Source organism: Seriola aureovittata, chromosome 20 (assembly GCF_021018895.1).
Source record: "Seriola aureovittata isolate HTS-2021-v1 ecotype China chromosome 20, ASM2101889v1, whole genome shotgun sequence".
Classification (NCBI taxonomy): domain Eukaryota; kingdom Metazoa; phylum Chordata; class Actinopteri; order Carangiformes; family Carangidae; genus Seriola; species Seriola aureovittata.
Window position 1 is genome coordinate 21,415,329 of NC_079383.1, and position 21,524 is coordinate 21,436,852.

General features: G+C 44.3%; 2 protein-coding genes across 4 annotated transcripts in view; both read left to right on the forward strand.

The window, feature by feature from the left end:
• Positions 1-129: 129 nt before the first annotated feature.
• LOC130161615 (uncharacterized) lies at positions 130-14,369 on the forward strand. Its single transcript, XM_056365006.1, has 17 exons — positions 130-232; positions 2,356-2,513; positions 4,669-7,104; positions 8,067-8,208; positions 8,420-8,554; positions 8,670-8,718; positions 9,009-9,145; positions 9,325-9,428; positions 9,601-9,711; positions 9,877-10,149; positions 10,355-10,431; positions 10,628-10,837; positions 11,529-11,595; positions 11,670-11,789; positions 11,910-11,983; positions 12,240-12,309; positions 13,037-14,369. The coding sequence occupies exons 2-17, from the start codon at positions 2,421-2,423 to the stop codon at positions 13,190-13,192; spliced, it is 4,254 nt and encodes a 1,417-aa protein (XP_056220981.1). The 5' UTR covers positions 130-232; positions 2,356-2,420; the 3' UTR covers positions 13,193-14,369.
• A 624-nt stretch (positions 14,370-14,993) lies between these two features.
• Positions 14,994-21,524, forward strand: part of LOC130161221 (disco-interacting protein 2 homolog C-like) — a 45,884-nt gene continuing 39,353 nt past the window's right edge. For 2 of the 3 annotated variants that reach the window (XM_056364335.1, XM_056364337.1), the window contains exon 1: positions 14,995-16,387. In XM_056364335.1, the coding sequence (XP_056220310.1) occupies positions 16,309-16,387 (79 nt within the window). In that variant the 5' untranslated portion in view covers positions 14,995-16,308. Of the gene's footprint in view, positions 16,388-21,524 lie in introns of all 3 variants that reach the window. The other variant, XM_056364336.1, reaches the window with a different exon arrangement.

Genomic DNA, 21,524 nt, shown 5'->3' on the forward strand with positions numbered 1-21,524 from the left:
AGTACTGTAAAATCCTGGCTATAGCCCTGCAGGTGCAATTAAAATATTTTAATTATCTGATTTTATAGCAACATTCAGTTTCCATAGCAACTACAGTGTTTGTGTACGTTTAGGGAAAGTAACGTTAACGGGCGGTTTTATGGACGTAAACGAAGAGAAAGTCCACAGACACTCTGCAGGAAAGCCAGAAATCAAGTCCGACTCCGGCCTTTAACAGAGGGGAAGGTGACAGGTGAGTTCCTGGGTCAAAGTCGGTGGAAACAGCTCGGGACGGAGCCCGCTTTTTTCTTTTCTTTTCTTTTCTTTTTTTTTTTTTTTGCGAGAAAAGCTAAGCTACATTAGCTGTAGCCGTTAGCCTCGTAAACGTTACTGTTATTGTTCGATTTGTGGACGTTAACGAACCAACGGTAGGCGGATAATTAGAGGCTCAGTTGGCCGCCACTTTGCTCCTAAAATGCCGTTTACACTGCGGATGATAAGAGGTTATTAGTTCGGTTAACTCAGCTTTCACTTACACAAGTGTGTTTGTAGGTTTTTCCTTAGTGAACCTCTCCTAATTAAGCTAACAACAAGACGCTTATTTGCGTTTTACGGCTTGCTGCCGAGAGGACTGTTTAACGTTACCAAGTACATACCGGAGGCGTCCTGAAAGGTAACACAAAATATTTTATTTATTGATTATTTTGGGGTTCTAAGAGGGAAAAATCGACTGAAAATATGTACTACAAATGCAAATTTTTAGTCGCTTTTAATGGCAGATGTGTTTTGAATGCTAGAAGGTTGACCTAGCTTTGCAAAGTTTGCTAGCAAATGCCGTGGGAAATGTAACGTTAGCTAGCTGTTAACGTTAAAATCCGTTAGTATCCGGAAAGTTTGGACAAACCAGATATAAATGAGAAGTCAAAGTTTATTTCCATGTCACTCCAAATAACTAGTTACTGGTCGAGTGAATGAATCTAGCTAACCTAACACAATCTGACACTGTTTTGAAGTGACGTGAAACAAAGTATGTCCCTGAATAATAAACATGGCAATTTATTAGGAACACCTAGCTAAAACTAATGCAGTCTGAAACAACAGTGCTGCAGTAAATCCTCCTTCATGAAGGTTATAATGTTCAGGTTCTATTGAAATTGCTTTAAAAGGTGTTATTTTGGAGGATGCAGTGTGTGGTGCTGTTGAGCTGTACTGCATTAGAGGGGTGTCTCTTTTTTAGCCTACCCTCATTGATATAAATGGGGGTGGACAAAATAATAAAAACACCTGCAATGCAGTTCAACAGCACCACAAACTGCAGCCCTTAAAATGACTATTAAGTTGAATTAACACCTCTCTGAAACAGGTTCAACACAAACTGAACAATATGACAGTGATGAAGGGAGGATTATTGCAGGACTGCTGTATTGGACTGCATTAGTTTTAGCTAGGTGTTCCTAATAAACTGCAATATGCCTGTGTGTTTATCCAGAAGCCAAAGATTTTAGTTGCACAGCTGAGAGCTGGTTTTCTTCCCAGCCACTGAGGTTGGTCAGTTAAAAAATATTAAAGAGAAAAAATTGATTGAGTGGGCTCAGCTTTGTGAAGTGAAAAGCGATTCCCTTTTTCTTTTGTGCTGTTCAAATTAAGATGTGTTAATTTACTATGAAATGGTTCAGTTACATTTTGTCTCAAAATCCTGAATATAAGGAAAGGTGGGTTATTCAGTTAGTATTTATTCAGATATCTCCAGTACTATGTCATGTATATATTTATGATTTATGAATTCTGTGTTAGACAGTGGCAGTCTGAAGATCTGACTGTGAGAGATGTTTAAGTTGCTTTTCCATTTTTTTGCGCTGTGGTCCTGGCTTGTCTGAGGTCATGGTGTTTTGTAAGCCCACGTAGACTGGGCATAATTATTATTAATTCATATAAAATGTATACCTAAACATAAAAAAGCTGATTAAGAGTCCAATCTTTGGATGTACTGTTTTTTGTCAGACTGGCTTGTGAGGTCGATGTTGAGCTGCTCATTTAGTGTCTTTGCTGTAGCAGAAACATAAAGTGAGAATAATGTAAGAAAGTTTGTTGACGTGTTAGAAAATGACCTCACTACAATAGGTCTCAGTTGAGCCGAGAGATTGTTTGTTTTGTCGGACCAAGTGTCAAAAACTTAAAAATAATCAGTTGTGGATCTATAAAATAATGACTGCGTATCTGGTCATCACAAACAAATATAAGATCCTGTGTCTGTTGTTTACAGCAGCTCATCCTGCTGCAGTTTTAGTCCACGTTGAATAATGTAGTTGTTGCAGTTTCCATCATGCCACCTGCTGTTGTGACTCATTTCCTTCTCTCCATCGCTCCCCCTGCCAGTCTCCGTGGTGACCATCGACAGCGGCAGCACTCGTCCCGTACAGTTACCCACCAGCCCAAGTCACATGACGTCAGAGCAGTATCCACTGTGTCCAGCTAATCCACAGGTGCAGTTAACGCTCGGAGCGCTAGGTCCTGGATACTACTACTTCTACCAGGTACTGTATCATTAACCTCACTGCACACACATACTCCTGCAGTACTTATACACCTAATATATACATAACCGCACAGCACAGTCACTCTTCAACACTACATGAACTTGTCTAGACTTGTTTAGTCAACTTCATTGTAAGAATTCAGTCTGAAAACCAAGTTATTTTTATTTTTGGAACCCAAAAAATTCCACATACATTCATACACACACACTCCATAATGGACTTGACGATCTGTACAGCGTATGACAAACACTATCCGTAAACCCTTAATCTGGATAGGGAAAAACTTATAAAAGAAGGTAAAATGAAGAAACCTCTGGAGAGCTAATAGAGGCTGCATGTACAGAGTACACAGAAATAACAACACTAAAGTTGATTTATTTAAAGAGTGATTTTTATATAAATGTTTTTCTTAAAAGACAATTGACCCTCTGCTCCTAAGTCATCTTGAGGCCAGTGTTTCAGTCTTTAACCTGTTCACAAAGACTGGATAATCTGACTGATTGTTGGGGCCCGGGGGTCAGTGGCCTTGTCACGGGAGACAGGGAGGAGGTTGGGAGGGGGAAGTTAAAGCCGTGAAAGCAAAACTGATGTAAGTGAAACGGAAAGGTATCCGTGGGAGGGAAAGAAGAGAAGTGAATGGTGGGATGGGAGGAAGGGGGAGCTTCAGGGAGGGAGAAGGAGGAGTGGAAGCTGCTGCAGTACTGCGATGTGATTGGTGGCCACCGGGCCATGTGCTGACCCTCTCAAACTGTAGCCTAACTAGGGCTTCCACATACATTCATACGCACACACACACATAAAGTTGTGTGCACCCCCCTGTTGAGTGGCAGGGACATGTGAGCTCCTTCACATTTGCTATTCTGGGCAGGGGAGGAGAAAAAGGGGGATGGAAAGGGAGGGGGTGAAGCAGGGGGGAGTAGAGGGTCTTTTCTCTTTCTGCATGTGGCTGAGCGATCGTGAGGAGCTGCTCATGATTTTGTCTCGTATTGTGTAGGCTCTTGGTGTGTGTGGCCATAGCAGTCTTTTGTTTTATTCCCACTCTAGGCCGTAGAAGATGGGCTGCTGCTTTAGTAAGGAGCTCAACCCCGGCCTGCAGAATGAGAGGAGCAGTCTGTTACAGCCCCCGCTCCACGATGGGCTGAATGAGGTGACAGAGCGGGTCAGGCAACACGCTGAGGCTGTAGCTCAGCATGTGTGCTTAGAGGAAGAGAGGACATGTGCGCCAGACGGACCGGACCGGTGGAAGCTTCTGGAAGATAACGGGAGACATCCAGAACTGGACAAAAAAGTTTGTACAAAGGTCGCTGTGGCCAACATGGACGGCACCACGCAGAGTCAGAGGGATCTTAAACCAGCAGGCTTTCAAGAGGAGAAGAAGGCTATTATTATCACAACCAGGACAAACATACATACAAACACGGACACAGAGGCAGGCGTGGTCCACACTGCCAGGCCCAGCTGTGAACCGGCTCCCTATAAGGAGGTGCCCACACAGAGTCCAGTCCGAGAGAAGATTTTAGAGAACGCTACACGCAGGGCTTTATGGTTCAGTCAGCTCCCAGAGGGGCAGAAGCAGCACAAACCGGCAATCCCTTGGTCATCTCCCGCCAGGTTACCCTCTGCTGCCTGTCGGGGCAACGTCACAGTGAGTGAGGTGTCAGGTGACCAGTCGCCGCTGGTCACTTTGAGTCAGGGGACACAGCAGGATTCCCCCGAAGCTGAGCACAAGGATGAGGAAGGTGGGGAAGTCTGTGTTGTCACGACACTGTGTCAGGATTTCCAAACAAGGACCCAGAGCTTCTACAGCATATGTTCCATTGACGCCGATGACCTTGAACATGACCATGATCACAGTCAATCCGAAACAGCTGGAGCAACAAAGTCAGTGCTCACAGCTGAAGCAGAAACAGCTGCTCTGCCCTGCATAGTGGAGTCTCCGGTCCTCAGCCAATCAAACGTAGAGGCATCTACAGTCTGTGAGCAGACATATGTCACAGAACCTAAAATGACCAGCCAGTCACATGATGAGGAAGCAGCACCTACACAGTCACATGCTGCTGAACAGTCTCCCAGTGTCCTGTCACACACACACTTTGATAGTTCACTTCCAGAAGAGCAGAGCACCTCACCTCTACCTGTTGTTTCTCCACAGCTGGTAGACCCTCCGCCTGACCCACTGCCCCCATCCAGCAGTCACATGAACGGCGAGGACCCTCAGGCATCCACACCACACACTGAAGACTTGAACTGTCAGACAGATGAACTGAAGGATGACATGTTGAGTGCATGTGTGGAGGAGGAGAATGAACGTGTGGAGAGTGAGACTGTGAAGCAGTCAGAGGAGATGACGGTTACAGAGGAGTGTGTGTGCGTGGAGAGTGTGTGTACCGAGGAGCAGACTGTTTACCTGGAGGACCACGGAGAAGCAGACACCACAGAGGAAACAGTGGCTGAGATCCAGGAGAAAGAATCGGATCAGAGTGTGAATTATGTCTTAGATCCTCTTGACGATCGTCTGCACGAGTCTCTCGTCGTCAAAGAGAAGCACATCCAAAGTTCACAACCAGCCACTGAATCACCTGAACTGGAAACTTTCAGTCAGAGCCTCAGTTCTCTAGAGCTTGACCTCAAACTGTTGCACATGGAGGATGATCCTCTCTCTGGAGGACATGTTGAGATGGATAAACCCTCCGTGCAGAGTCAGGCCATCCCTCTCAGTATCTGCAGAAGCCATGGTGAGGAGGGTGATAACGTCCACAGCGCCACAACAGATACAACTCTTACAGAGGTGTCGTCATTTTCCACCATCTCCGCTGTGTCGTCACTGCCAATCGAACTTGCTGCTTTCTCCTGTCACACAAGTCTGACCCCTCTGTCAGATTTAACTAAAACCACATTTCACCAGTGTGAATCTAACACATCTGACAAATTAGATGTTAATTCAAATGATCCAAGATTTGAACTGAGCAGCATTAAGCCTCCTATTCAAGATACTGAACCTCCATTTACTGAATCTGAGCAGAGCGACACCAGATTTGATTTCTGTGACACACAGGTCGACAGCTCTGACGTGAAAACTGAAGGTGAGGTGGTGTCAGGCTCAGACGAGCTTTTCCAGGATGTCCTCATGAGCGGAGATGACAGACAGGCAGCCAAAAAACCAAAACCAGAATTTGATCACAGCAGCGAACATGTCGAGGGAGGTGATGTTACAATCAGATTAACTGAAACAAGCCAAAACACCTCTCACCTAGAGACCAGTGATGAAAAATGTGATGTGTTGTCTGAGCGCTGTGACGACTGTGCAGCTGTGAATACAAGCATCATGCTTCAGGACCCTGAGAACGGCACTGAGGATTCAAGTCTCAGTCCTCCCACACTGCCTCCTCCAGCTGAAGGAGAGCTTTCTGTTATCGCTTCCTCCACTCCACCTCCCTCTTCCTCCACTCCACCTCGCTCTTCCTCCACTCCACCTCCCTCTTCCTCCACTCTACCTTCCTCTTCCTCCACTCCACCTCCCTCTTCCACCACTCCACCTCCCTCTTCCTCCACTCTACCTTCCTCTTCCTCCACTCCACCTCCTTCTTCCTCCACTCCACCTCCCTCTTCCTCATCTCCTTGCGCAACCTTTGAGGAAGACGAAGAGAGTTTCAGTACTGCTACTGTGAGTGAAAGCAGCCCAGTCCTAATGAATGAATATCAGCTGGTGAAAGTGTCTCTGTGCGAGTGTGGGGAAGAAGAGGAGGAAGAGATGGTTACACAGGTGACTCAGATTGATCCCGTCTCTTCGTCAATTCAGCATCAATCTGCAGATGATTTAGAACATCAGTCCCACAGTCCACAACCATCTTCTGAACCACCAGAAACATTTACCTCGAGTGTTTGCCATGACTGTGAGAGCCCTCAAGTCGAGGTCAGCCCACAGCATGACACTGCGGACTGTTTACCTCACCCTGGAGATTCATCACCTGGAGTTCACCTGGAGGGAATTAATGAGGTGAACATGTCACCGGAGCAACACCCCGCACAAGACGGTGAGATTCCTCCAGAAACTCCCAATGCTTCAGCTACAGAGACACCGTCTGAAAGCATCGAGGTCCACGCTGACATGATTCCCACTGACTTGAGTTGTCAGGATGAAAGCACTTTGTTTTTGGACCAGGAGGACCACAACATGATCACAGTGGACCCGGGTCAGATTGACGTTTATGCCTCAACTCCGTCTTACGAGATTCACTTCCGGGGTCATGAACTGCCATCAGCCACTGAGGAGGGAGAGAGGGAGGGAGGGATGAGGGAGATGGTGTCCGAGCTGCTGGGAGAGGACGCAGACTCCTCAGTTTGCCGCCTCTATCCCCATCCCTGGATCAAACTGGGTCTGGAGGACAGCTGTGACGGGTGGGCTCAGGGGGCGTCCAAGACCGAGTCCAGCCAGGATGAGAGCAAGATGGGCAGTGACACGGAGAAGATCCCAGCCTCGGTCTCAGAGCTCCAGCCCTCCATGGCTCTGCTGGGAGCTTACCCCTACAGCACTGTGATGCCTCAGGGATCGTGTGTGTGGGACTGGCACACAGATTGCTCTCAGTCTGTAAGTGTTCGCTCAATATGTGGGGTGGCTGGGTTGAGTTACATTCAGTTTGTCTTATCCCCAAAAGATTTAAAATGTTTTAATGTGGTTCTGGGTGGAAAGAAAGACTCGAGTGTCTGGCTAGATGATAGAGGAGGATAGAACACACAATGAACAGGTCAGGACTCAGCATTTACCACTGGAATGAAAGTCGGTAGAGTCTTACATACACCTTCTTCCAAAGATGTTATATTAGTAGTGGTCATTGTTCACACGGATGTCCTTGATATACAGTCTCGGTTCTATTAGAATGAGATAAGAAATTATGTAACATGCTCATAATACAGGTATGCAGACCACTTGTCAAACTAGAACAGCACTCAGAGAGACCTGTGTCAAACACCATACATCAGACCTCAGGAAAAAAAATCAAACTCACAATAAGTGATCTGGATCTGCACCAAAACTAACTTCCCTGATCATCCCTCCACCAGGTTTGGCGCAAATCAGTTCAGAAGTTTTTCTGTAATCCTTTTTTTTCCCTGGATTTTTATTTTTATTTTTTTGCCTTTTGTTTGACAGTCAGCAGTGGAGGGGTTGATGGGAAACACAAGGGAGAGAGAAGGTCCGTAGACAGAATTGAACCACGGACGTTGCATTTATGTGGCATGCGCTGTAACCATTTGGCAAACCAGAGCGCTTCATTTTTGTGTAATCCTGCTGACAAACACACTGACACTGGTGAAAACAAACTCCCCGGTGGAGGTAATAACAGCCTTGATATAAAAGGTTAGATTAAATCAGATTCAGATGTTGTGTTATCTGAAAAAAAGCCTGTGTCAATTCAGAATCTGTAGTAAACATTCATATTGATTTTCTCTGTTCTCTATAAATAATTCTCCCACATGTTTTTAAAAAATCTTATAAATCTGTTTGATTTAACTTTTCATATCAGACTAATACTGTGCACATTTTCATTTCAGGAACCTGTTGCTGCTCCAAGCCTTAACCCTGATGCTGAGGTATGGACCAATCACAACTTTAACTTGGACATCCCAGACGCCGCGTACCCTCAGGCTCAGCAGCCATGGCTTCCATTCTCCAACGATCTGACCAATAACGAAGGTACGCTGGGGTCACCTTTACCTGGACCCCAGAACTAAAATAAACATTCTGTTTTCAAATTATGATGTTCACTACATTCCAAGAGTGTGTGATCTATTCTTTGAACAACACAAAAACATCATTGGTTAAAGGATGTCAATGCCTGCATGCAGACTGTGGTTACGTTGTGGTGGTAAGATGCTGTGGGGCTGATTTTTTATCTTTATTTTAGGGTATGTGCCAGAGTTCCAGCTGGAGAACATGGGGCTGGTCGAGGCTGTGGCTGATCCTGCTACACTGGAGTACCAGACCCTGACTGCTGAAGCACCTATAGTTAATGGAGAGTCCTGTGACCCACCTGTCTCAGGTATGAATCTGACTTTTGTTTTTCCAGTTTATATTAACTGTACTTATGTTTCAACACAGTTAAACCACAATGACTCTGTGATCTCAGATGTGGTAATGACATCCTTTGGTTTCAGATGAGATCAGAGAGGAGCTGAGGACAGTTCTGGAGTCCTGCCTGACCAGGTCACAACTCACAACACATCACTTCTCTGAGTTCTCTGGAAGAAGTCATCAAATGTTTAGCTGATTATGAACCAAACATGTTGTTGAAGCATAAAAACAAACTCACAATGTCACACCAATGCACTGATAACAGTAGAAATACCATTGTGCACTACATTGATTGTGCAATACAATCATTTTGTTTTATTAGTTCTTTGTCCAGCATGTTTGACATGATGTAACCCCTGGCAACCCCTCCAGACATTCCTCAGTAGAGGATTCTTCTTATCAGATCCTCTGTCCCTCCACAGGGAGCACCTTGGCAGCGACCTGTACCTCACATCTCAGATGGACAGTGACCAGTACGTTCCCATCTCAACTCTGGCCAGCCTCGACCAGATCAAGAATCTCAGCACAGACCTGGACCTCATCTCCGACATCCTGAAATGTTAGTGTTTATTTATGTGCAGAAATCTCTGACTGACATTTATTGTTTCGATTTTTATTCAGGGTAGAAAATTATATACAGATAATGCATTAATCATTTCACCAATCAATTTCCATTCCAAATATCTCACACTTATTGTTGTTTCTGAGACACTCTCCTGTCTTCTGATTGGATGTTAGCCCTGCCACTGGTCCAGGTGGCTCCGTGTGGACAGAAGGTTCGGCCCAGACAGAGTCGATGTGTTATCATCCTTCGTGAGATCCCCGACACCACTCCTCGTGAGGCAAGGCTCCACCACCTACGCTGACACAACCTAACGCCTGTCATACTCCTCCTATTAGCAGAATAGTTCATTTCTCAGTTCAGTACTAGTTGCTGTCAATAGTAACCAGGGATTTTTAAGTGTAAAGTTTATATGTGACAGTGTCAGTGTGTTTAACATTACTGTGGTGCAGGAGGTGGAGGCTCTGTTTGATGGTGAGGACCTGCCCAAGTTCCTGAGCTGTGAGTTTGTAAGCAACGATAACTGGTTCATCACCTTTACATCCGAAGCCGAGGCACAGCAGGTAAAAATACAGCCAATAATCACTGAAGTAATGCTTTTATTGTTTACAGTTTAGAAATGTTGATTAGAATATGCTTCAGTGTAACAGGAAGACCATAAAACAGCTGTGATATGGTGTACTTTACGCAATGAAAACAGACAGTGACATGTTTCTATCCTTCTTCAGGCCTACAAGTACCTCAGAGAAGAGGTTCGGGTGTTTAAGGGAAAGCCGTTAATGGTGAGGATAAAGGCCAAAACCATGGCAGTCACTTCCTACGCTCCAAAAAATGGCTACAGACCCGCCCAGCTGGATCAGTGTGGCAACCATTATGGCTCCTACTTCACCCCGACGGCCTATCAGCAGCCCTGCCCCACCCACATGCCAGCACAGCAGCTATACGACTTCACCAGTGAGATGTGGGCATCAGCTGCTCCAGGATACCAGGACTGTGGTGAGGTGAGGCCTTTGATGTCGGAAACGCTTCTCAGGATGACATGTAACAGGAAGACGCTTTATTTTTGCATCACCATTGCAACATTCATTTTCCTTTTCTTTGAATTGTGAAGACTGTTGCTGGATGTCGCTCATTGAATGTGTGAACAGTAGAGGTCTGTGGTGTGTGTGTGATTTAGTTTTCATCAAGCTACTTTTTTGCCCGTAGCCTCCATCACTGAATGATTTCATGAATGGATTCGCAGCAGCTTCCAACTTCAAACCTCACAACCCGCACAGGCTCAGGTAGCTACTTGTGATCCTGCGTCTGTGTCTGATGTTGTTTTGCATAATTATAATAAGAAAGAAATGTGTGTACACTTCCCATTCATCAGCAGTGATAATATTTTTGTTATCATATTAGTATGGCTGTCAGTCTGTTGTTAATTTTGGAGTGACCACACGCCGGTCAACACAATGTTTCATCAATAACATCTTCCAGGAGAGGCTCGAGGTGGTCGACCTCTGGAGACCGTTGGCAGCACCATCAGAATGACTACTCGTACTCATCAGAGCACGCACCAATGGATCGCTCCTCTTCTCCGACGAAGCCGGGCCGAGGGCGGTCGCGGGGCAACATGCGCCGTCCAAGCAGAGGCGGAAAGACGGAGCCCCACAAGCAAGTCTTGGCACCCACTTCTGACCGGGGAAGGTAAAAACATGAACTTCTCAGATTTTCAGACATTTGGGAATAAAGTCTCCACTGTTTGTATCACCAAATGTAGTCCTTCCATATCTGCATAACTAACACAGGTCATGTAGTTGTAGTGTGCAAAAAAAAAAAGTTGTACATTAAATTTTGACTGTAATGTCACTCATATTGTCCTTCCTCTGAATAACAAGTTAGCATGAGTTAGCATAAGGTCAAACAGACTGACAGGGAGCTCATTCACTGTGTCTGTCATTTGTCTCAGTGCTACACAGGGAGAATAAATCCTGCAGACTGACAGCAAGTCGTACAGCACTTTACTGCACCGTGTGTTTCTTTATCTTTTCTGGTGTATGTGGATAAAATACACAAGGAAACAGTAGAACCTGCAAATCAGTAGAAGGAACTGCTGAATTTTTGGATTTATGTCTGAATTATACTTAATCATCAGGTTGCCGTAGTTACAGCCATGTGTGCTGCGGTGTGAGAGTGAGTTGTAACCTGAGGTGAAGATGCTTTTTTGTTTTTTGTTTTTCTGAGAAGCTGCATCTTTATGTAATTACAATTCTTAAAAGGTGCACATCCATAGCCGTCTACGGCTGCACAGACACACTGCTGGATACTGTAGGTTGAATGATGCTTTAATGCAGAAGTGTGAATCAACCTTCAGTATCAAGGCTCTGTTTCTCTGCAGGAGAGGAAACTTCAACCAGAGGAGGAGAGGAGGAGCCAGAGGAGCAGATTTGTCATCAAGCAGTCGTGTAAGTAGCCACTTAGCTTATTAGTGTTTGTAAAGTTTGTTGAGACTCGATATTTACTGTGTTTGTTTGTGTAGAATCAGTCGCCTCCTCGTCAGCCGTCTCCTCCTCTTGAGCTCGGGCTGACGAGCTTCCCTCCTCTTCCTCCAGCAAACACTGCCATAGCAACTGTACCTGCAGCTAACGGCAGCGTCAAGGTAACCAAGTTCTCTGTCTGTCTGTCTGACACACAAGGTGACAGTCTGTTTTCAGACTGAAAACCCAGGCAGTGTGAAGTCACATGCACTGATGGCTGAACTGTGTTATGATTGTCACAGGATCCAGTCAAAAGCAGCAGCCCCTGCGCATCAGTGCCAACAATGTCAGAAGAGCCTCTGCCAGTCTCACAGCAGTAAGTATCCTGACACAGATTTACCTCTGCAGTAAACTCTGCATTAGCTCTTCTGGTTCATTTTCTGTTTTGACATTTAAATATTCCTCGAGGTTCCTTTACTGTTCCCCTCGGCTTATAACATGATTGAATCTACAAGTGTCTGAAGTTATTTTTATTTTTCCTTACTATTGAGATATTTCATATGTGGTTCAGTTGTCATGGCACCAGTTGTGGTCAGCTGTGTGTATAGAGATTGTTCTGCTTGTCTCCATAGAAATGTGATGGAGAGTGCAGAGACGAGTAGTGAGGACAGACCTGCTCAGCTCACACAGGAACCAGTCACAGTAAGACTTGCTCAGCTGCAGTTTCAGCTAATATATAGTGTTGATTGTTTCTACTGTTTTTATTTAAGAGCTACTCTATTTAAAATAGCATCTTTTTAATCTAAGCATATCAGATGAGCTTGTGGGTCTTTTTACTCTTTCCATGTTTAATGTTCGTCTCTGTCCATATCTGTCAATCCCACCGAAACATACTGTCACAACGGGAAATACAAAAATATACTAAACTAGAGCCCGACCATGTGTTTGACTATCCTTACTAAAAATGTCACTAAACCTAATAAAGATAATAATAATATAATATAATTTAATATAATTTGAATTATAATAATCCGATTAATATGGATCTTGTCGGTGAACGCAAAGATGCTTAAAGAAAGAAGAGTAAATACTAAGGAATAAAAACTCATAACAGCTAAGTTTTGAGATATCTCTTGACTGAAAAAATATTCTTACGAAATTTAATACTAACTTTTATTTAGTGCATCAAAGCAGTATGACCTATAACTGCACATACTTTGTTGGTTTTGTTCAGCTGTAGAAAGTTGATGATAAGTAACAAATAACAGTGTTTTCTGGCCCCAGTGAGTGTGAAGACCTGAGTGGTGTAGAGACGATAGTTCAATACTTGAAAAGGACATTGGATCAATTTGATACTTGAAAGCCATTAATGAGCAGGAGAGGAAAGGTGTGACAGACACTGACCCCATCTTGTGCTGTGATTGGTCAGGAGTCCAAAAAGCCAAGCTATGCGGAGATCTGCCAGAGAGCGTCGTCCAGTGAGCCGGCCCCACCTGCTGACCACGCCGCCTCCGAGGCAGAGCACATCCCAACCTATCCGGGCCACACCCCTGAACCCAGCTCTGTTACCGTGGTGATCATATAAGATGGACAAAGACAGCTTTTTTTTTTTTTTTTTTTTTTTTTTTTTTTTTTTAAATTGGTCTTATGTGTCTTATAAGCTGAAATTGTATTATTGTACAAACAGGCTGCATGTTTGAAGATTTATCAGCATATATTACCTTAAGCCTTTAAATCAACTCAATTTAGGTCTGGATCTGGAAACTGAAGCCCTGATCAATACTGGGGGGGGGGGTCTTACTGCTGGCTGGTTTAGGACAGGACGGGCTGGTGTGGGCTCGGGGGCGTTAACCTCTCAGGATGCCAATTTTAGACGGAAAGAATGTGTAAATGTTGAGCCGCTACTTTACATTAGTTTTATTTCTTGGTTTGTGGTTCAGGTCAGTTTATCGGGAGTCAGGTTCCATTTTGATTTAGTCTTGTTTTGCTGATGGCACCGGCACTTCTCTCCTGGCTCTGTGTGTGTGTGTGTGTGTGTGTGTGTGTGTGTTGATTTGTCTCTGTACAGGACGTTCTGCCATGATCCTGAACTGGTTTTGGTGGTTTTTATTTCCATACATCTTTGTTATGCTTTGGTCTACAGGGCAGCTGTGGGCACACGTTTGTTTCTCTCTCAGTGTTAGTGCCATTCACCCAGTTTGTTTCGGTTTCAGATGTTGGTGAGATGTCAAAGGTCCAGTGTGTATTAGTGAGTACTGGGAGGATCACACCTCTGTATTGATTTGATCTTGCTAGTCGAGGAATCAAATTGAACTTGAAGAGCACTGAATCTCAATCCTTTATCTCCGCATGATTTGTTTTTTCATTTTAGAATTTAATTTATGTCATCTTTTTATTTATGTTAGACAGGAGTGCTTTTGTGTGTTAAAGCTTTAGTCTAGTGGACGTACCTCAGTGTCGCAGCGCCCACTGTTTCGGACACAGGTCGTCCCGTAAAGGGAAGCATGCTTTCAGCTGTGCGGGGTAGTTAGTTAGTGAGTGTCCATAACCAAGCACTGTTTCAGCACAAAGAACTTGAACTGTATTTGGGAACTTGAATTTGATTGTATTGAGTCCAATGTTCTTCTGTTTAAAATATAAAATTTTAAATGTAAAGCAGTTGCCATGGAGAAAGAGCAGACGTGGTTGTGGCACATGTTACTTTGTCTGTACAGATGTACATAATACTGAACAAATATTAAAGAAGTGCCTTTGAAGTTACAGATGTTAGCAGATGTATGTTGTTTTGTGTTTATGTATGTTGATGGGAAGCCAGTCATAGCTTCACTACACCACTCATTTCTTCTTTTTGTTATGATGTTTTCACTTTACTTTTCTATTCTTCATTTATACATTTCCATCACTAATATTCTTTAAGTACAGTGGTGATGGACACAGCAGCAGAGTCACAGCAGCGTACACACACACACACACACACACACACACACACACACACACACACACACAGAGGCTTTGGGTAAGTTCGATGACATTCACTCCCTTGGTTGTGGTTCCTCCTTCCAACCAGCAGATGGAAGTTGAATCACATTGTAACAGTCATGACTCCATTATGTGGCCCCACCACTTGTTTACAATGAGGATGATTTGATTCTTGGAGGGCTATAGCCCTAATGAATGGGATGAATAATACTAATGAAATACGGTGTTATTAGAAGAACAAATTGATGCTCACATATGTGTCACTGCCATATTAAGCTTGTTCAGTCATACTGGACTTAATTAAAAGCTGCTTGACCTTAAATATTAATCACATTAATCTGTTGAGGTTTAGTTTCCACATGCAGCTGTTGAATAAAGAATGACCACATTAAAATGCAGTGGAGAAGACAGGCAATCTGTAAAACAGGAGAGCATCGCTGACCAAACAAAGCGCAATCAAATACAGCTGTGTTTGGCTTCAGAAAATAAAGATAAATCTTTCTTTAATTTCAAAATGTTGCACGCTAAGTGTCCTCAGACAGTCCAACCCTGAGCAGCCGCAACAGCAACGACATTCATGCATCAGTATCAATAATCTCAGGCAATCTTCTGCAGAGTGGCAACCTTTAATATTTTATACAAATTTGACATTTACCTAAGTAGAATTTTAAATGCAAGACTTTTACTTGTAATGGAGTATTTTTTACAGTAATAAGACACATTTACCAGCTGACTTCCTCCTTACAGTCAAGTGTTAAAGTCACTCACATAATTGATCATGTCTGCTGAGGGAAGAGGGAATAGCCAATCAGATATAGATTGACCCCACACCTGCAAAACTAGGGTTTATTCAGTGGAATGTGTTTCTAAAAGAACATCAATATTAAGAATTATAATTATTTAACGTTTTTTTATTTTTGTGAAATATTTAAATATAAGTATAATAATTAACACACATACACACACACACACACATACAGTATATATGCAGACAATGGAAATGTTTAGACAGTGACTGCAAATAAAATCAATGCCAGATTTATTTTTGTTTGTTTTCAGCCCTAATGTTTTTTTTTTTAAAAAGGAAAATAAAAAATAAAATGAAAAGACAGCATCCCACCAGACATTTAAGTTGAAATATGTTTAAATAATAAAATTATTTAAAAAATATATATTCTTTAAGTTTGTGAGTTAATGAGGTATTTTGTGATTAAATGCAGTGAAACTAAACTGTTGTAGGTGTGGTTGCTCGCTGCGCCCCCTGCCGGTGATGGCCGCCGCCTCCTCCCTCCCTCCTGCCTCCGTACAGTCACGTGACACCAGCGGCAAGAAGCTGCAAACGGCGCTGACTCGGAGCCTCATCATCATCATCATCATCATCATCATCATCACTACCACCACAGCCACAACCACCGCAACGGCAGCGTAGAGATCCGACCGAGCAACCGGGCTCTTTACCGATTCGAGGAGCCGGGCGCCATGGCGGGCCCCCGTTAAAACGAGCCCCAGATTTATCCTCTTTGTTCTTCCCTCGACGCTTCGTAGTGTTTTACGCGCCTCCGCCGAGGAGGGGCCGCCGAGGAGAAGCTCTCCCTTTCCGAGCGGCGGAGGAGGAGGAGGAGGAGGAGGAGGAGGCAGGAGCAGCAGCGGCAGCAGCAGCAGCAGCGGCGGCGGCGGCGGCAGCAGTTGAACCGGGGAGGTGATTTCTACGGTACGAGCCGAATGGCGGACCGTGAGGCGTCGCCGATACCGTTGGAGATCCGAGCCCGGCTGGCGGAGCTGGAGCTGGAGCTGTCAGAGGGTAAGACATGAATAAAAACGGGGCGAGAAAAGCGCAAGCATTCTCCCCCTCTCCTCCTCCTCCTCCTCCTCTTCCTCTTCCTCCTCTTTCCCCCTCGTTATCCCGTTATCTCATCACCAACCACCATCACACCATCACCATCACCATCCGCACCGGGAGCTTTACCTACCAACGGAATCTAACCGTTCATTCCTGCGGCCCCCTCCGCCTCCTCCTCCCGTCCCCTCCCGCTCCTCCCCATCCAGATGTTTGTCAGCCAGGGGACCGGCCTGGACAGCCCCGTGCAGCCGGGAGAGGATGAGGGCAGAGCGGGAACACACTGCGGGATTCGGCCGCTGCTCTTTGTCTCCGCCGCGGTGCCGTTCATTAAAAAAAAAATGAGACACAACCGGTTGTTTGACCTTGAGATGTTGACATAATCATACCTGTGTGTATGTGTGTGTGTGCGTGTGTGCGTGCGTGTGTTTGTATGTGTGTGTGGTCGTGTTTAATAATAGCATTGCGATGCAACGCTGCGTGACAGCGCAGCACAGAGGGGCAGTTTGGGGCTTTTGATGCCCGTGATCTCAGCCTCCTGCCTCTGTGTTTTCGGGGCCTGCGGAGCAGCTGAGGATGGGGAGGATGCTTGGGAATATTTTCCTCCTCCTATTCCTTCCTCTTCTCTCTTTCCACACACAGATGCAGCAAACTCTCCCCCTCTCTCTCTCTCTCTCTCTCCCCCTCTCTATGGGCCATTGAATCTCAATCACAGCTTTCCACCCTACTGTTATTTCAATACATCTCAAACAGGAGCAGCACATTTCTGCCTTATATAATGGGGATGGCATATTTTATTCATACAGGCCTGGGCAGGCCTACATTGTGAGGGAGGAAGCCTAGATACATGCTGGATGCGAGCCACCTTGTTGCCTGAAACGTCCATTTGTTGTGGATAATGTGATAGACGTGGAGATTTGTGTGACTGCGGTTCGTCACAGGGAACTTGTGTTTAATTACGTCGCTTTGCTTTGCAGTAAAAAATCAGATTTATTGGGTTGAAGGTTGTTTTTTTTTTTCCACTCGTCTGTCACTTTTGTCAGAGCTGCAGTGAAACTTGTGTCAACCTGCAGCTGAAAATACAGCGGCAGGCTCTCCGGGACGACGGAGAATAGACTCTGTAAATGCAGAATAATTCAGCGTGAAAAGGCTCAGATGTATTTATACGTTCAGACGAATCAGGAATCTGCAGCTTTAATCCAGAAACATCAGTCCTGGCCTTTGAAATCTCTGAAAGCAGTCAAACCTCGACACATCAAACTGTCCCGTTTCCCTCTGATCAGCCTCATCATTCATAAAAGCCTTTATTTTCTCCCACTGCAGTGACACACACACACACACACACACACACACACACACTGAGGTAAAGCTGTGGCAGCTGCAGGCCTCTCGGAGCTCCTGTTCCAGTCGAGAGTGTTTATCAGAGCAGAACCTGCTGCTGGCAGATGTTATTAATGATGGAAACGGCGAGAGGAAGTTGAAACGTCACGGCTGAACGTCAAGACAGTGTGAAACACTCCAAACACTCAGGTGTGTGTGTGTGTGTGTGTGTGTGTGTGTGTTTAGAGGACTGACAGGGTTGTTGGTGGATCACAGCAGGATGGAGTCTTGACAGGCCTCCTGATCATGTGATGGACGTGTGACAGGGCGAGAAAGTGTCTGCTGTTGGTTTGTGAGGTGGTGATCATTTAGAGAGAGTGTATGGCTTTGCGTGTGTGTGTGTGTGTGTGTGTGTGTGTGTGTGTGTGTGTGTGTGTGTGTGTGTGTGTGTGTGTGTGTGTGTGTGTGTGTGGTCATTACAAAATAAGAGCGTGCTGTGCTGCAGAGCGTGCTGGGTAAATGGATGGCATCTTTTCAAAGAGGCTTAAAATCAGAAGGGAAAGAAAAACACGCAGAGAATTAATCTTCATTTCTCTTTTTTTTTTTTTTTTACCCAAAACGCCCCAAAAAAAAATCTCGGATGTGAATATTTACTAGTTTTAATAGCAAACAGAATATCTTTTGGTTCAGGGCTTGTTTTGAAAACGTCACCTTGGAAAATGAATCTGCAGATTCATTAATAATGGAATTAATTCTTCCAGTTCTTATCCAGTTTACAGTCATATCCTCACATTTCCTCCCTTTAGCTGAAGCAATTTCGCCTCATAAATCTTCATTTTATTGCCCCGTTGATGATTCACTTATATTAAATAACACCCTGAAAAGATGTTAAGTGGAGATCAAGATGTTTTAAGCATCTTGACATTTATCACAAGAAAATCCAGAAGCTCAGACACAGATTTGAAACAGAAACTGTTTGAGAAAAGCAGCAAAATCTCATATTTGAGAAGCTTGAATCAGAGAGTTTTCTGCCTTTTTGTTCGCTTGAGATGTGATTGATTAATCCTCATTTAATTGTCTAATCATTTCGCCACCTGTGCGGTCACCTAATTAAGAGAGGTTTGAAGTATTTTGTTCAACAAAAAGGATTCTTCTTCTACAAAACTAGTGGCGAGGAAGTAAAACGAGGAGGTTTCCTTCCACAAAGACGTTTGTGTTTGTGTGAAGAAGCCGAGGCAGCAGTTTTCTCTCAGGTCTGACGGGTGGAGCTGCAGGATGGAACTTCTTCCTCCTCTCCGTCATAGAGAAACGATCCGGCGCTCCACCTGTTTATTAGATAAACTGGGGAATCAGCTGAGCTCTGGTGAGGATAAAACCCCTTTCCCCCGTTCCCTCTCTCAGCGTCGCCTACATCACATCATCTCTGCCGTCTCACTGTGACCTTTAGGCGTTAAGGCGCCGCTCTCGGAGCATTTAGCCGGGCGCCCTCACGCAGAGCGACCCGCAGGCGGGACAGACGGCGGAGCTGTCGATGGACTTGTTGGACGTCAGCGCCGAGATGTCCGGCGGACCCCCGAAGTAACCTCTCAGGTGTGGTGTCGGTGTGTTTAACGTCCTCTGGAGGTTTTTGTGTGTGATGGATGAAGTCCAAGGTGTTCAAATATGAAACTGTCTGAGCAGGAGGAACAAAGAGACTCTGGGTGAAGACGAGGGAATGTCCACACATGCATATTTCATCAACAAAGTGCCGCTCAGGTGTGAATCTGTCGGCACATTTTCTCCTCTGCTGAATATTTCATGTCGTCGTATCAAAGCTCTTTGAGTCGGTGAGGGGCGATCGTGCCGATTCGCCTCCACATTCTCCCTGCGATCAGCTCGGCCCGAGTTTCTGTGTGAACATACACTCACCAAACACACACACCTGTGTCCTGCAGCGGTGCGTTTCAGGTCAGTGCGGCCTGAATGTTTTTCTCTATCTGCAGTGCTTTTAATAAGGATTTTCATGAATCATCTATGATTAATTACTCAATCCTAATCAAGCTTAATGACTGAAACTATGAAGCTGCTGAGGAACGAGGCTCCACAGGAGAACTGGTGATGTTATCTGAAATCTGGAGGCCTGTGATGAGACTCACAGTGTTTACAGGATATATAATGTAAATATGTAGTTGTGGTTTCATGTCGCGCAGGATTTATTCAGTAGAAGTTTTAAATTGTTCTGATCGTGAAGCTACTGAAGCTGCTTTTAACTTTGCAGCGGCAGAGATTTCAATCTGGGAAATAAAGCTGTAATTAGTTGATGAATTGATTAGTCAATCACCAGAGAACTAATCGACAGTAATTTTGACAGTTTTTTTGTTTGAGTCATTTATCAGTCACATTCTCTGGCCACAGATTCTCCGCTGTGATTCGCTGCTTTCCTTCGTTTTATATCACATATATGAAACAAACACGACATTTGAAGCAGAGCTGAACTTATATATTGGTTGTATCTATATATATATATCTAATCTAATCTATAATTTAGAAAGTGTTTCCATTACACAGTTTATCCGTTAGAGTTAATTAGTTAAAAGACAAGTTCTTTTTTTAGTGCATCTTTAAAAAAAATCTAAACTTAAATAATCTGTTTCTTATTATTTTTTATTTTATTTCTATTATGTCAAAAAAGAAAATGGCTGATATTTCATCCCCAGATTTTTCTGGGATTCTCAGATCTCGTCATCAGACTCAGCGCTGCAGCATCTGGTCAGGATTTCATTTTAAACTGGAATTTGTGTTTCTTACAGTGCGGTACATTAGTTACAGAGCCGCTGCAAAACATCCACTGAGACTTAGTTTGATTCCAGCAGCTGGAAGTTGGACCAGTCGGTGAATTGTGAGGAGGGGTTTAGATGATGATGTAACTTGATGAAACTCATAAACCTCCTGAACCTGCAGTCGTTCAGCGAGGGGTTTATAAACCGTAAATTCAAGCTCGATCGCTGCTGCTTTGTGAAACTGACAGAAAAAACAAACTCAGATACTTCACTCTGAGGGAGATGGAAGAAGACAAAAGGTCTGAGATGTTTTAGATTTAGAATAAGACATTTGATGCAGAGCTGCGAGGATTAGTCGATTAGTCGATCGTCAGAAAAACAAGAATTTTCATAATCTGTGAATCATTTTATCCATTTTTCAATCAAAACCATCAAATATTCTCTGGTTTCAGCTTCTTAGATGTGAGGATTTAATACTTTTGTTTGTCACATTTTAGTTTTAGAGTGTTGGTTTGATCTGAATTTATTTCCTTTGGCTGTGGTAAATTCAAACGATGAATTAAGAAGTTATTTAGATTAAACGTCAATGAAAGAAATCTTTAGTTACAGCCAGTTTTTCTAAACTCTGACTCATGTCGGTCAGTACCGGGGCGAGTTCTGAGGTTTGATACCCGCCCAATAATCAATAATTGGGCTAAATTTGACGGAGCACGTCTGCAGAACAAAGGCCGTGTGGTTTCCGGTTTGAAATCGGAAGCAGACCGGTGACAGCTGAGTGAGCAGCGCGTCGGCGTCTTATGAAAACAGAGCAGCTGTCAGTCATTTGTCGTGCAGCCTGTTGGAAATGACGTCCGTCTCCAGCCGACGCCTGTTGAGCTTCATCAGACCACAATGAGCAGAACTGGGCTGTGGGCCGGGCCTGTGGGTGTGATGCTTTATTCCACCGCTCGCACGAGGAAGCATGGATAAAAGGTTGATTGACTGGAAATCAATATCGGGATGTTACATCATAAATTAAATGA